This window comes from Biomphalaria glabrata, chromosome 9 (genome assembly GCF_947242115.1).
Source record: "Biomphalaria glabrata chromosome 9, xgBioGlab47.1, whole genome shotgun sequence".
Taxonomy (NCBI): Eukaryota; Metazoa; Mollusca; class Gastropoda; family Planorbidae; genus Biomphalaria; species Biomphalaria glabrata.
Window position 1 is genome coordinate 23,635,443 of NC_074719.1, and position 16,784 is coordinate 23,652,226.

Here is a 16,784-nt window from a genome sequence, read left to right on the forward strand (position 1 = left end):
GCGTCCCTAGATAAGAAAAATACACACTCCTTTGATACCGCCATTCTCACGATTATTAAAGAAACGATTGTAAAGCTACGACATGTAGAAGATAGTAAAATAAACTAACTTACCCAATACTGGGGAATAACACCACACAGATAACTCAATCTCAAGGCACCCCAAGAGAACACAAAGAGACTCATCTCAAGGCACAACAAAAGAACAATGACACCAATATAGCGCATCCTTAGAAACAGAACTAGTAAGACCTTATGGTGCTCAAACGAAAATACCCTACCAGATGCGCACGACAGCCACAATGTTCAATCTAACCAATGATACCTTAAACATTACACACGATGAAAGGAAATTGTATTTGTCAGTGTTACAGCAAGAGTCAACCATTGCCTTTATTCCAACGTTTGTGTATTTAGGACTCTTGGCCGTGGTTGGTATTCCAGGCAATAGTTTGGTCCTCATTATTTATCTGACCAAGATGACAATGAAACCTTTAAGTATTTTTATTCTTAGCATGGCTGCCATTGACCTTATTACCTGCTTATTGATTTTACCAGGTAAGATGTATATAAATCTAATCGTATATTTATCTAGTATATAAATTGTGGGCGTACCAAAGATTAAATTTTTGGGATACTCTTAAATAAAAATGATATGTACCGTAACCTTGTGGAGAGTTTTTTTTAATACCATACTTTGATGTTAGGAACTTTTTTTCCTAAAAAATCCGGAACATAAAATTAACATAATATTAATGATAATTAGAATTTATAGCGTTTTAGCTAAAAATCTAAGTAATTTTAGATCAAAATTGGATTTTAACAAATATATAGAGTTTTTAAGTTTTTCATTAAAATCAGGAACAAGAGATTTTCTAAACTGAGTTTTTCCGACGTTTTAGCCAGAAAATTATTTGTTATATATATATATATATTGTTACAAATGAACAGTGACAGATAAAGGTCACTACGTGTGACCCCGACTTGATGACACTGCATCGAGTGTTTTCTGGAATCTACGTGTATAAATAAAGACAGGATGTGACGTTTCCTCACGTGTTATTTCAGAGGATACTAGCCGTGTTTGTGCAACTTTGGACAAGCGATTAGGGACTCTATATAAGCCAGAGAGTTAATGTGAAAGTGAGTCGTATGGAGTCGTGAGTTAGCCGTTACAGTCGATACAGACGATGTAAGACGTGTGCGGCTCTGTGGAAGAGAAATGTGTACGACTCGATGCAAGTTAACTAGGGTAGAGTTAACTGGAGTGGACTACTGTCGTTAAAGTCTATACAGCGAACTACAGTGGACTTGAGCCGTTACAGTCGATACAGTCGATGTAAGACGTGGGCGGCTCTGATGTGGTAGACTGGAGTACGACTTGGTTCAGCTTTGGGAGACCTGGAGCGACACTGGGAAGTGTGTCGTTGGTCTGTTACGACTTGGTTCAGCTTTGGGAGACCTGGAGCGACACTGGGAAGTGTGTCGTTGGTCTGTTCTGTGGAATACGGCTCGAGGAAAGTTGAGAAGAGATGAATTACAACGAAGTGAAGAGATGTATTGCAACGAAGTATAGCTAACTGTAAACTGACAGATATTGTACAGTCTTCTACGCTACATGTTACAGTAATGTTAGAGTTAATAGTCATTAAAGTTATATGAAACTGAAAGTTTAGTCGTCAAGTTCTTTACAGTGTTTTTATTTGTGTGCCAACTAATACATCTAGCCAGAAGATACAGAAATACGTAACAATATATATATATATATATATATATATATATATATTAGAAGAGCGATTTTAAACAATTATTTGGCGTTAGTAGAGTTTTCGTAAAAAAATTCGGAACAAACAAATTGTGTCGACGATGTATGTAGCATTGGTCATTTTCTTTTCTTAGAACTAAATACGGAACGTTCTTTACGGATAAAAGTCTTTTGTGATGTTTCAGCAAGAAAATTAAATGTAAAATAAGTCTAAAGTGTGATTTTCAACATTCTTTTCAAGTAAATTACCTTTTCATTTTAAAATTCTGAACTACCTATTGTAATTTTGTAAAATAAGTCAATTTAGTTTTAAGTTTAAAATCCGGAAAATGTAATATCTATAATAAAACTATAGTGACTTGAATTACAAGAATAGTGAAAGTAATATAAGTCAGAATTGCGATTTCAAACAATCATTTGACCTTTTGTTTTCATAAAACCATATCCTATACAAATTTATAGGTAATGAAATATCATTCAATATAGATATTTTCATTTCGCGTTTATATTCTATTTATTTACAAAACCAGAACAGCTTATTATTGATCATAAGCTTAAGCAAGAAACTTAATGTTGAAATAAGTTAGAAAAGCAATACCAAACCTTTATTTGTATTGATTTATTTCTTAACAAAAACATCTGGAATAATCTATTATAGATACTTCAAACTACTGTGATGTTTTGGAAGAAAACTTTGAGGTTAAATCAGACTTTCAATAGCTTTTCTTTTGTTTGTTTTTTTCAATTTAAACGTGACGGACAAACAGATCGACAGAAAAAACGCACAAAAGTAAGTGTCTTTTAACCTAACGGGGGGCATTAAAATAAAAATATTAAAATTTGATTATTTACAACTTATTGTGGCAGCTAGTCTGTGTGGGTACAACCGTTACGCTTCTGAACGAAAGTCGCTGCATTCAAAGTCGATTTTGAAAAATGTGCGTAACAATTATTGACATCGTGCATTCTTTGCCTTTATAAACAAACATAAATGTTTTCTTTTAATTTTAGTAACAAGTATACCAGAAAAAACACAGTTAACTAATATTTATATTTTTTATGAACATTTCGTGTATATTTATAGATTTATTTGAATAAGTTATACTAAAAAACACCAAATATTATCTTTCTTTGTTAAAATATTTTAAAGATAATCTCCCCTACATTTATGGATTGTTTAAGGATTTGTGTATTTTTATTTAAAAAAACAAAATAAATAAAAAATTAAAAAAAAAACAACACTTGCATAATTCGTTTTCTAAACTAAACGGTTTGCTTTTAGAAATTTAGAAAATTCAGAAAACAAAAACTAGCTGTTGCACCTAAACTTTGCAATCCACAATGCATGGTGAAATAAGATTTATTTTTTTTAGATCTGAGCGTGACAGACGCACATTTTGCACACACCTTATTGCGGGTTTTCCCCTTACGGGGGCCAATAAAAAAGAATTCTTTTCATCGCTCTTTGACTCATAGCAAGTCAATGGAACTGCAAGGTGCAATTCATGGTCCTGGAGGCAGCTTCGGTGTACTTAGCATTTATTCATACTGTAATAACTTAAGTGAGGCAACTTAACGAGACATAGACGTTTATTTACACGACATCACAGGTACACAAAACAACATCTATCTTAGGTACAGTCTCTCGATATTGGCTCTCTACTTGGGCGGAAATCGTTATTCTCTCTAATGTTGACATCCTTTTCAGTCCAATCTATAACTGTGCGCACCAGTTGCACTAGCTTGGATGGCGGTGCGCACAGCAGGGTTATAACAATACTATACTTCAATGGGACTCTACATGAGCAACACTCTGTCCAGTCCTTTATCTTCTGATAGTAATGAGTTGTGACTTACCAACTTAGCATTTTAGAATCTTTCCTAAGAAAGAACAAGTTCTGTTATGGTAGTGTTCAAGTGTATCGTCCTATAGAACCAGAAATGTACATTAACGTAAGTGTTATGAATGATGGACCTTATTATAATTTGTTTTTTTTATAATAAATATGTTGAACATGTCAAATAAGTAGTATTATTTTAGTTAAAAGAGAAAACCCTGTGTTCATTTTTATTCCTGCTAGTCGCTTCAATAAGTATTAAGATATCGATTTGACAAAATAAAATCAAGACATGATTTCTACCAAGACTCAAATGATGACTCAAAATTAAAATGTTCAAACTAGGGGTGCACCGGATAGTACTTTTTGATATCCGGCCGGAGCCGGATATGACCGGATAGTAAAATTTGATATTCGGCAGGGGCCGGAGCCGGAGCCGGATACCTAAGTGTCTTGTTAATAGCTTGTGTTGCTGAACATTTTACGAAACTGTTAAATAACATACCTATATTGGTTGTTTTTTTTTTTTTCCTTTTATATACCGTATTGTTTTAAACTCTGTTACTGATTGATTTATTCAAGCTTAACAGTATTTCTAAAAATCGGTATAGCATGAGTGTGTCTGTGTGTATGTACGATGCCACCAACTGTAAAGGATGTGTGTAGGAAGGTCAATGTAAATAATGTTAGTATATATTTAACTAGTTACTAATGTAAATCTCTCATAAGTAAATTGCAATCTGCCTTGTATAGTGGTCGGATGTATGTGTTCATGAATTTCAGACCAACAACCTGGTCAGATATACCTAGTGAGGTTACACATGTAGTCCTAGTGTAGTGTGTATAGTTGTTTGTGTTAACCATCACGCATTGTTTTTTCCTTGAGCATACGCACGCAATAGAGTTGGGTGTCAGTCAAAAAAGATAACACATTGGCATGGTCAGTCAAGCATGTAGATAAATTATACCCGTCCACTAGTTAGAGGTCAAGGTTGTTTTTTTTACGCTCCAGTATATTGTTTCTTTGTTTGCTAGATCTAACTGCGGTACTATTATTCAATTTATTTATTCAATTTATTTTATGCGATTTTAAGTAAAAAAATTTAGTAATAACAGGGAGTTAATTGACTGTCACAAATTATAAAGAATATTGATATCAAATCAAGACACTTAACTGCAGGAGTAATATTCAAGAACACGTTAGAAAAATATTTATTGACAGTGTAATATCCTTTGTTAGCACGTTGTGTTTTTTTCATTCTGGCTTAAAAAAATGATCAATGTCTATCAATACATTGGGTGTCAAGGACCAAAGAAATAAAGAGTAGGGGGTGTTTAGCTCTCCATTTCAAGATATAGCTCTGGTCGTGTCTTCTACAAAATAATTAGTTACTGGCTTACTGGGCTATATAATCTCGCGGTTAGTGTTCTGTGTAGCTAAAGGTCACTCGTTTAGGTGCGTGTGATCTTTAGTCCAGCTTACTAATTGAGATTTATGTTCAAGTAACTCGGCACACTTGAAAAGGTGTGGCCTTTAGCCCAACCACGTGATTCAGATTTTTCTCCAAATAAGCAAACTCTTTGTCCGGATACCCGTGTAGATGTTAGGCTTGAAGTCCAGTCCACTCCCCCCCCCAATTAAGATTAGCTATTAAGTAAACAAACATAGTTCTCTCGTGTGACCTCTAGAGAGTGCTTACGTCCATCGTATCTTACTTGTGGTTACCTGTCAATCAATGAACTCAATGGGATGGACTAAACAAATAAAAGGGGGAGGGTGTTGTTCATCTGGAAATATACCTGGTTACCTTAGAGGTGTGGCTCTTGTAGTCCAGCCCCCCTAATAAAGATTAACTACTAAATAAACAAACTCAGTTCCCTCGAAAGGTGTGACCTCTATAGAGTGTCAATACGCTGACATTAAACTTACGTCCATCGTATTGAACTTGTGGTCACCTGCCTATAAAAAAAACTCAATGTGATGGACTAAACAAATAAAAGGGGTGGGAGTTGTTCATCTCTACCTCTGGAGATATACCCGCACAGCTAGACAGACGTCTAGACAGCATGACGTAGTCAAGGAATGTAGCATTTTAACATGTTAACTAACCTACTCAAAGGTCGAGACAAATTGAAAAAAGTGTCAGCCATTGCTGCTCTGTATGTAAAGCGCATTTATGACGTAAAGTTTCATTTCTATTTATAATAAGTTATTAACACGCCTTGTCTTTATAATAAACGATGTTTGGTGCATTATTCATAATGGCTCTATTTTTAAGCACATTATTTTGTTTTAATATAAACATAAATACATTCTACAACAGACATTAATGGAACGAGGTCCACTTTATGCATATTAAATAGGTGTATTTTTTACTATCCGGTTTACTATCCGGTAGTGATATCCGACCGGAGCCGAATAGCACCGGATAGTAAAAAACGCCGGATATTCGGCAGAAGCCGGAGCCGGAGCGACTATCCGGTGCACCCCTAGTTCAAACACAAGTGCAATAGTATTTTAAACTATTTTAATTTTAGGCGAAACATATCGCCTGCTTCATATATGGGATTTTACTGAGCCTATCGCGTGCCAGATTTACATGGCCTTATGTGCCCGATTCGTGATATCATCTGGCCTCATGTTGGTTGCTATAGCAATTATCAGGTATGCACATCTTTTTCTTACTATGTAATAATGTTTTATATAGCCGAAGATATAAGATTTTACAAAAAAAAAAAAAAAATGGAACATGAACTCAATATGATGACATAATTTCCTTAACCAGCTGTTTTAACACTCTGTATGTATGTCTGTCTGTCTAATAAAAAATTGGTGTACACGTTTCTCTGACACCCAATCTCGGATCAAGCTGAAATTTTGCACAATTATTTCTTTTACATCACAGCTCAAGAATCAATAAAAAAAAAACGACCAATTATTGAATTTACTATTGGTAATTATCTATTTTGTTTTATATTGAACAAGGGGAAGAAATCGTACTTGACAGATATAATGTGTGATATAAGCTAAATAAGTCTTCTTGAGGATGCTTGAGCCCTGTATTCAAGTCAACTATTGTTCTAACGATCACGGCAACATTGATACAGATAGCCCCTTCTTCATTCTCCGATTTTACAACAGGTCCAGAAATTTGTTAATTAACTATTGGTAATTAATTATTTTGTTTGGTATCTAGAACAATGGAAAGAAATGGTACTTAACTGAAGTGGTGCAATAAGCTGAATTAATCCCCTTTATACGTCGCCGCTTTAAAGAAAATTTGAAACAAACAATATATATAGCCTTGTGAATGCGTTGGTAATAATTTAGATATAGAGCTACGTATTATAGATAAGATTAGTAGATTTATGTTAATAAAAAGTGGAATAGATCTTTTGTTCTAAATTTTTTAATCTACATATTTTTTTCTTACAGCACAAAAGACAAAATTACAAAAACCCTGAAGTCGTATCAGGATCAGGTTCTGCGTATACCGTCACGCCATTCACGGTTCTGCGGTTACCAAAGACGCTATAGTAGTCCTATCACCACATGGACACATGTGATTCGTGAAACATTCAAATAAATAGTAATCACTGCACTCATCCTTAATCTTCGGAATCACTGACATTTCATTATGTAGACTCTAGATCTACATTGAGACTAAATTGTCATTAGTCTAGATCTAGCTCTATCTGACAAAAATTTATTAATTATAAATTAATAATAGGCCTACATCTCCTTTGCAGATTATTCTCTATAGACATCTAAATCTAGGATAATACTTTGAACAGCTTCAACGTTGAATAAGAAACGAACTTTTTGTAGAATACGTTGTTTTTTAGTCTTCGATTCCGTAATTAACATTCAACTTAATGAAATCCAAGACTTAAAATTCAATGTTTGGTCTACCAGTTCATTAGCATTTTTACAAAATGACGCCTACAAAAACAACATTTCCTAGTAGCTCTAATGCACGTAAGCAACAACCTTCTATTTGTTCATGCCAATTACGTCTCACACTCTGACACATATTTATTTTGTATGTGCAGCAACAAAGCCCCTTAAAGTGTATATGGTGTTTTTTTCTAGTTACCTAATATACGCTAAAGGATAATAAAATAAAGGCTTCTTTAAAAACAATTAGTACTGTCGTTTTTTGAGTGTAGACTTGAGGCCAGTTCATGCTGACATACAACAATACAAATGTGTTAAGTGAGTCGGCCTGTTGGGAGTTAGCCTCGGAAGGTTTGAAACAGCAAACAGGAAATAGTTTGTATCTTCTACATTGCAGACGTTCATTCAAAGGAAAGGTCATTACGCCCTAAGCATATCAAAGTGGTCATCTGTTACTGTGTATTTTAAGTATGGTATATCCATGTTATACTTAAGTTGTCTTTATTCTAGTTACATACTAACAATGTAATAGATTTCACCTTAGCGAGAGGTTATCACAAAGGACATGTTCTATGTAACTTAGCGAGAGGTCTACACAAAGGACATGTTCTATGTAACTTAGCGAAAGGTCATCACAAAGGACATGTTCTATGTAACTTAGCGAGAGGTCTACACAAAGGACATGTTCTATGAAACTTAGCGAGAGGTCATCACAAAGGACATGTTCTATGTAACTTAGCGAGAGGTCATCACAAAGGACATGTTCTATGTAACTTAGCGAGAGGTCACCACAAAGGACATGTTCTATGTAACTTAGCGAGAGGTCATCACAAAGGACATGTTCTATGTAACTTAGCGAGAGGTCATCACAAAGAACATGTTCTATGTAACTTAGTGAGAGGTCACCACAAAGAACATGTTCTATGTAACTTAGCGATAGGTCCCCACAAAGGACATATTCTATGTAACTTAGCGAGAGGTCACCACAAAGAACATGTTCTATGTAACTTAGCGAGAGGTCATCACAAAGAACATGTTCTATGTAACTTAGCGAGAGGTCATCACAAAGGACATGTTCTATGTAACTTAGCGAGAGTTCATCACAAAGAACATGTTCTATGTAACTTAGCGAGAGTTCACCACAATGAACATGTTCTATGTAACTTAGCGAGAGGTCACCACAAAGAACATGTTCTATGTAACTTAGCGAGATGTCATCACAAAGAACATGTTCTATGTAACTTAGCGAGAGGTCATCACAAAGGACATGTTCTATGTAACTTAGCGAGAGTTCATCACAAAGAACATGTTCTATGTAACTTAGCGAGAGTTCACCACAATGAACATGTTCTATGTAACTTAGCGAGTAGTCATCACAAAGAACATGTTCTATGTAACTTAGCGAGAGTTCACCACAATGAACATGTTCTATGTCAGGTGTGCAAGGGGAGAACGCAAACGACCCGGGACCTGAAGTGAGCACGCCTTTACCGCAAATGTATCGTCTATTCTTGTTTATAAAACGACCATATTGCGTACAAGCTCACAATACAAATGTAGCGTCTATTCTTGTTTCAAAACGACCATATTGCGTACAAGCTCACAATACAAATGTAGCGTCTATTCTTGATATAAAACGACCATATTACGTACAAGTTCACAATACAAATGTAGCAACTATTCTTGTTTTAAATGGATAGCATCCATGTATATATGAAATGGCTGCAAGTATATATCTCACTTTTTTTTTATTTTCCAGGTACATGAAGATATGCCATTCTCTTAAAAAGCAAGTGACCTTAACCCAAACTAAATGTATCTGCTCTTTCAATATCTTCATTGCGTTAGTGTTCTCAGTACCCCACGGAATTCTGCAAGGAAAACACAGCAGAAAGACACAAAATCCAAACATTGTCGGTTATTATTGTCAAGTGGACGACAGCTTCGTTCCAACCATATGGCCGAAATTAAACTCGGCTTCTTTATTTCTTTTGTTTTTCGTAACAAGTTCCATAATTGCATTTTGCTATGTACGTATCGGGTGCGCCATTCGAGACCATGGAAAGAATGTCCATCAAAGGAACTCTTTACAAGCTACAGCCCAAGTTTCTAAAGGTGTAGCAGTGCTACATACAGAAGTGAAAGCTACACACTTGACAGATACAACAAACAAAGAAAGTTCCTTATCATATGGGGTTGACGATACATCCGAAAGTGTGGATGCAACTGTAATTATTTCAGACCTAGGTGACATTAATACCGCAACAATACCTAACAATAGCATACGTACAATTGTCGAAAATTACAATGTCAACAAATCTACATCCTCTGAAAACACTTGTAGCGACAACTATTCCAGAAATAAAATAGCCCTAGATGGAATCATTACAAAACAGAGATTAGACACTTTTAAAAAGAGCTATGGAAAACAAGGTGGTGCCATCAAGAAACAACGAAAGCTGTTAAACAGAACACATCTCATGATGTTGACAGTGACACTTGTCTTTTTTCTGGGTTTTCTCCCCTACCTTGGTTTAAATGTGCTTCTTGTTGTATCCCCAGAGACAGTGGCCTCACTCAAAGGATGGTCCTTGGTCATGTATCAGTTTTTTTTAGATTCCTGTTTTGTAAACTGTGCTGCTAATCCAGTCATCTACAGTCTGCTAGTTCAAAAGTTTAAAAATATTTGCATTAACATGTTTAAAAACAAGCATTAAGTATACACAGTCATGCACAAAATAGTTTTTAAAAAATGTAATCAAAGATCTTTTAGGCACATACCTCTCACTTGTGCACAGGTCAAGAAATCACTGAAAGTATCAAATGTATTTACATGAAATTTCATAGACACGACTCATTTCTCCTCTCAGGCGCTCAGTAAGACCCGGTTTTGACTGGGATATTCTTTACGAACTCGGCTATTCGCGAAAAAGCGCAATTTGTTTTATTTAACCTTTGTGTTTTATTTTCGCTATTTCCCCCCCAAAATGCCATAGTGTTAAAATAAAAAAACGAATCAAGATTTTTGTATTTTTAATCCTATTTTTGTTCTTTATCCCTAAGTCATTTCCACCACTAGCATCCAACAGACTGATATATCCGTAACAAAACTTTTATTTAATTCCTACGTTCGTGGACACTAAGACCTAAATAAATTTCTGGGTAGATGGGCTCAAAACTCAAATACATAGGTTGGCAAGGATCTCGAAATCGTGTCTAACGATTTTCCTGTATATATATATATATATATATATATATATATATATATATATATATATATATATATATAGAGAGAGAGAGAGAGAGAGAGATACATACATGACAACAGTGGCGTAGCTAGAGGATATGATGCCTGGTGCGGTATCTCATCTTGATGTCCCCCCCCCCCCCAAAAAAAAAAAAAAAAAAAAAAACTAATTAATAACATTGCAAAACCTGTTCAAATTAATATGTATTCATAAATCAAATATTGTTAATTCAAAAAAATCACTTTTACATAAACATACTGCAAATGAATTTTACGCACTTTCTTGCTGGCAAATCAATCAATAATTTTATCGAAATCCATTTTTTTCCACCAGCTCTTGATCAATGGACAAAATGGCCAAATTAGTGAGTCATCGTTGATCGCAAGTAATTCTTGATCAGTTTAAGTTTGGAAAAACTTCTCTAGCATGTAGCGACGTTTACCGCAATAGTCAAAATTATGCGAATCATGATGACGATATTTGGGACTGAATCATCTAGCTGATATTTATTTATAAAATTCAAGAACTCAACAGGTCCTTGTTTTGGAAGTTCGGAGGCTTCTGATGAAACTGTGACAAACCGTTGAAGCCTCTTTCGCTCCAGCAGAAATTCGTTTTTATCAATGTCGCTAGGAGTACTATCGAGATTGATTTCGACCTGAGGATTTAATAGCTAGGACGATATTCGGGACTGAATCATCTAGCTGATATTTATTTATAAAATTCAAGAACTCAACAGGTCTTTGTTTTGGAAATTCGGAGGCTTCTGATGAAACTGTGACAAACCGTTGAAGCCTCTTTCGCTCCAGCAGAAATTCGTTTTTATCAATGTCGCTAGGAGTACTATCGAGATTGATTTCGACCTGAGGATTTAATAGCTGGGAAGGCGACAAAAATTCATATCTATCTGCTACATCATGAAGTTGCTCGAATCGGGTGATTATTTCTGGAACAATCCTGTCCAAGGTAGAATAAATTTCCCTTCGTAGCTCTTCTTTTTGTGTAAGTACAGAGTAGTCACTTTTCTTACCTGGCATCTTTTTCTTATGGCCAATACGTTTTTGAGGTTCTGTAATGATTCTCAGATCTGAACACACGCTTTCGGCAAAGGTAATGCTGGCTTCAGCGATGTCCTCTCGATTGCTACTTAAAAATGTCTCTAATGTTTTTAGTTTGAGTGAGCAGTCTCGAATAGACAATCCTTGTTTTTGAAGGTAGAATTGCACATCATTAATTTCAATTAATACAGGAGCCCAAAATCCAAGATAGGTGAGAAAATTAAAAGACTGAACAGCTAAAAAGTATTGACATTACAATAGAATTATTTCAAAAATTAAACTATTAAGAATCATAAAGAAATGAATAAACTAAGACAAATGTTAAGAGATAGAGTTTAGAAATATATTTGTAAACTCAATATCTAGATTAAACCAATGGACTAAACAATGAAGTAAATAAAGGTTGGCCTATCTTCTTCTTCTTCTTTATATTACAGAGCATCGATCAGTGTAGTAACAACATGTACCGTGTGTCCGAAATAAATGTAGTAAATTAGATTCAAACTGTTCTATAGCTTACATTGTATTGAAGAAATTGTCAAGGAGATGAAACAAAATAGCGACATGACTAGTTTATAAATCGTTAGTTCATGTTTAAATTACAGTAGTTTATGTTTGTTCGTGTCCATACAATTAGTTGTTTTTACTGAAACGCTCAGGGAAATAGGAAATTAATACACACTGGGGGAATTTTGGGGCCCCTCTCCACTTGGTGCACTGTGCGGCCCGCACCACCCGCACATTGGCAGCTACGCCACTGCATGACAAGAGAGAGTGTGCAATACTCAGATCCTTTCGCGAACGGGTCTTCCCAGCAACTTTTACAGTCCTCAGACAACGCCGCCCCCGCTGGCTCGGACATGTTCACCGGATGGTAGACATTTGGTCATTCTTGCTGTTGAGCCTGATCTACGTAGGAAACAGAATAATTATGATATACTGCATGACTTTGCTACACGCAAGGCTCATAAAGTAATTCTGTACGTAGTAAAGAATGAATAAAATGCATAGACGAATTTATTTTCTAATACAAGCTCTTAATATTTCACTTATTATCCGCTTCCCTACCCAAACTTGGCCCCACGAAATCCGTTTCGCATAGGGCCCCACAATTGTTAAGTCCAGCCCTGCTATTTAGTGACCTGTAAATATACATAGTAGATTACTTGTTCTCTTTCCGTGACTTCTAGGTCACAAAGCTTAAGCCCGGCCTTGCTATTTAGTGTTTGTAAAATGTTTGCTTGTAAAATGTTTTACATGTTTCGGATGTTCTTTCAGAGTTGACGATAGTTTACTTCCTAGTCCAAATCTCCCGCAGGACGAAGGGGAATGGGAGCGGGCAGGGTTTTACAGTCCAGCGCGCAAACCACACGACCAGGCAGCCATCCGTGACTGTAAATTCTTGTTCTCCCCCACCTCTCTTGTTTTTTTCGTGGCGTGACTATCCGCAGAAATAAGAGAGTGATCTTTCCTTTACTTCTTCTCCTCGTCCAAACTCTTGAGGGAAGAAGAGAGTTATATGTATATATAGATTCTTAAGAAAACAAGTTTGTTTTTGTTTTGTTTTACATTATCCTCAACTATTGCCACATATTTACACAGACGTCAGTGATAGAGTCTCCTCTTTTTTGTTTTAATATTTAAATAAAAAATCTCACATTTTTTTTCCATATACTAGGACAAATTCGAAAAACATGCTTCTTCTTCCCTAGTACCATTAGAGAATGGAACGGATTGCCTGAATCAGCCAGGGAAACCAACGACTTAGCAATCTTTAAGTCACTGATTAATATGCATGACTAGATTGTCACATTAAATGAGTAAGATGTAATTATCTTCTCTTTTGAAGTAACGTCTGTAATCTATAAGATAAGATATATGGTATATTGTGATTGCTATAAGATTCTTACGAGACAAGATTGGCACTGAATAAACAAAATAAAATCAGGACACAAACTCAAATACGACTAAAATACTGACTCCAATTAAACTGCTCTAACTTAGAGATGCATGCATTTAAAAGATAATATATCCAAAATCAAGGTGAAACATATCTTCTGCTGCATGTGTTGGATTTTAATGAGAATTTCTCGTGACAGATCTATTTGTCCTTAAGTGCATGTGATATCACATAGTCTCATTCTTGTTGTCATAGTAACTATCTTGTCCTTCCTATGTATTACTCAAACACGCAAGGGTTTACAGAGACTAAAATAGAATAGTTTATACAAAGAATTAGAAATGACGACACAATTTCTTGAGCAGCTGAAACTAATCATTTGTACATTACCCTTGGTAGTTAAGTATATATACTTACTGTAAGGTTCTTATTACCAGATGTGTTAATGGATATAAACACTCCATTACATATACAATACTTCCTATAACATGAGTCTCAAATAGACTACCCACCCTAACTCCTTGCCTCCAAGTGTGGCTCAGACATTGGGTCCGGTGGAGCTGTAAGTGGAAAAAGGGAAGTGTCACAGCATTGTTTGTACTGGCGCCTATATTCTGTAAACTTTGGGCAAGAGAGCTTGTTAATCTTGGCTACCTAACTCTGAATTAGTACCTCTGCTGCTTTGAAGCTATACCAGAGCATGGGAAAGCTTCGGGAGTCATCACTGATGAATAATCAAGAGTCAACGACCTTTAGGCCTTTACACGCTTCACGACTGATGGAGGCCAAATATACTTAACTGATATAAATATTTTTGGTCTGTTTAATTTACCCTGAAAGACTATTATATGGCTTGATTATTCCAATTTGTTTTTCTGCCATAAAAAGTTTATTATTTACCGGCAAAACTCAAAATAATCTGGACCGACAAATGCATAGCACTTGACACTAAAACCTGCTAACCACGGTCAGTAAACGTAAACTTAAACTATATATCCACATTACAAGGTCCTCAGGTCCACTGACAGCGAAAATCCTTCAGGGAACAGTACCAGGAAGAAGAAAAAGAGGAAGATAGAGAAAGCGATGGGAAGACAACATCAAGGGATGAACAGGCCTTAGTGAGTGACATTCTCTCCAAGGCAAAGTACAGAGATGAATGGAAAAAGATGGTTGAGAGTTCTTTTATGGTGCATCAACTGTTGAACAGACTAAGGGATAGGTGAAGGGAATGTACTGGAATTCTTATTATTTCCTTCCTAGTCTAATACAACATAAAATCCTGTGTTCTGGCTTGTTGAAACGCAAGTCTAAAATTGAGTCTCACAAAGAAATATTACCTTGAACTAAATGAATACAATCAATAACACATACTGTTAGATGAAGCACAGTCCTGCTCTTTGTTACACCGTGTAACTTGGCCTCTTTAAACAGGATCAATCAGGCGTGAAACCTAATTTCAAGCTTCCCATGTTAACTATTCGAACATGATCTTAGGAAGCAAAACAAAAAAAAAACAATTTTACAAGAGGTTCTTTTTTAGGATCTACTACCCATAATAACAAAGAAAAATCAGGTTCGGACAAATCGACACGAAATTTATGTTAAACATTACATAATACAAAACTTTTTAGTCGACTCTTTAAGAAGAAGTCCGTACATCACATGATATCGCAGAGCCAACTGTGTCCTACTTAAATACTTTTTTTTTCAATGTGTGCTCAAACTTTCGTCATAGTCTAAACCACAAAGTCAGCACAACTAGTCGACAACTCAAAGCCACTAGTTGACCACTAAATGCCACAAGTTGACCACTAAATGCCACTAGTCGACAACTCAAAGCCACGAGTCGACAACTCAAAGCCACGAGTCGACAACTGAAAGCCACGAGTCGACAACTCAAAGCCACGAGTCGACAACTCAAAGCCACGAGTCGACAACTGAAAGCCACGAGTCGACAACTCAAAGCCACGAGTCGACAACTGAAAGCCACGAGTCGACAACTCAAAGCCACGAGTCGACAACTCAAAGCCACGAGTCGACAACTGAAAGCCACGAGTCGACAACTGAAAGCCACGAGTCGACAACTCAAAGCCACGAGTCGACAACTCAAAGCCACGAGTCGACAACTGAAAGCCACGAGTCGACAACTGAAAGCCACGAGTCGACAACTGAAAGCCACGAGTCGACAACTCAAAGCCACGAGTCGACAACTCAAAGCCACTAGTCTACAACTCAATGCCACGAGTCGACAACTCAAAGCCACGAGTCGACAACTCAAAGCCACAAGTCGACAACTCAAAGCCACAAGTCGACAACTCAAAGCCACAAGTCGACAACTCAAAGCCACAAGTCTACAACTCAAAGCCACAAGTCGACAACTGAAAGCCACGAGTCGACAACTCAAAGCCACAAGTCGACAACTCAATGCCACAAGTCGACAACTCAAAGCCACGAGTCGACAACTCAAAGCCACTAGTCTACAACTCAAAGCCACAAGTCGACAACTCAAAGCCACAAGTCGACAACTCAAAGCCACAAGTCGACAACTCAAAGCCACAAGTCGACAACTCAAAGCCACAAGTCGACAACTCAAAGCCACAAGTCGACAACTCAAAGCCACAAGTCGACAACTCAAAGCCACAAGTCGACAACTCAAAGCCACGAGTCGACAACTCAAAGCCACAAGTCTACAACTCAATGCCACGAGTCGACAACTGAAAGCCACGAGTCGACAACTCAAAGCCACAAGTCGACAACTCAAAGCCACAAGTCGACAACTCAAAGCCACGAGTCGACAACTCAAAGCCACAAGTCGACAACTCAAAGCCACGAGTCGACAACTCAAAGCCACGAGTCGACAACTCAAAGCCACAAGTCGACAACTCAAAGCCACAAGTCGACAACTCAAAGCCACGAGTCGACAACTCAAAGCCACAAGTCGACAACTCAAAGCCACAAGTCTACAACTCAATGCCACGAGTCGACAACTCAAAGCCACGAGTCGACAACTGAAAGCCACGAGTCGACAACTCAAAGCCACTAGTCTACAACTCAATGCCACAAGTCGACAACTGA

The 16,784-nt window shown here is 36.6% G+C and overlaps 2 protein-coding genes across 2 annotated transcripts in view; both read left to right on the forward strand.

Annotated features, from left to right (window-relative positions):
* The window catches only part of LOC106067079 (uncharacterized), a 242,612-nt gene that overhangs the window by 45,598 nt on the left and 180,230 nt on the right, over positions 1-16,784 (forward strand). The window lies entirely within an intron of this gene.
* Positions 275-10,813, forward strand: LOC129928246 (uncharacterized). The gene is made up of 3 exons (XM_056041732.1): positions 275-557; positions 6,141-6,267; positions 9,260-10,813. The coding sequence occupies exons 1-3, from the start codon at positions 284-286 to the stop codon at positions 10,215-10,217; spliced, it is 1,359 nt and encodes a 452-aa protein (XP_055897707.1). The 5' UTR covers positions 275-283; the 3' UTR covers positions 10,218-10,813.

Excerpts from the sequence above, each read along its gene's own strand:
- LOC129928246 (XM_056041732.1), top strand. The coding sequence starts at position 284 with ATGCGCACGACAGCCACAATGTTCAATCTAACCAATGATACCTTAAAC. Across the intron at positions 558-6,140 it reads CTGCTTATTGATTTTACCAG|GCGAAACATATCGCCTGCTT; the intron begins GTAAGATGTATA and ends TTTTAATTTTAG. Across the intron at positions 6,268-9,259 it reads GTTGCTATAGCAATTATCAG|GTACATGAAGATATGCCATT; the intron begins GTATGCACATCT and ends TTTATTTTCCAG.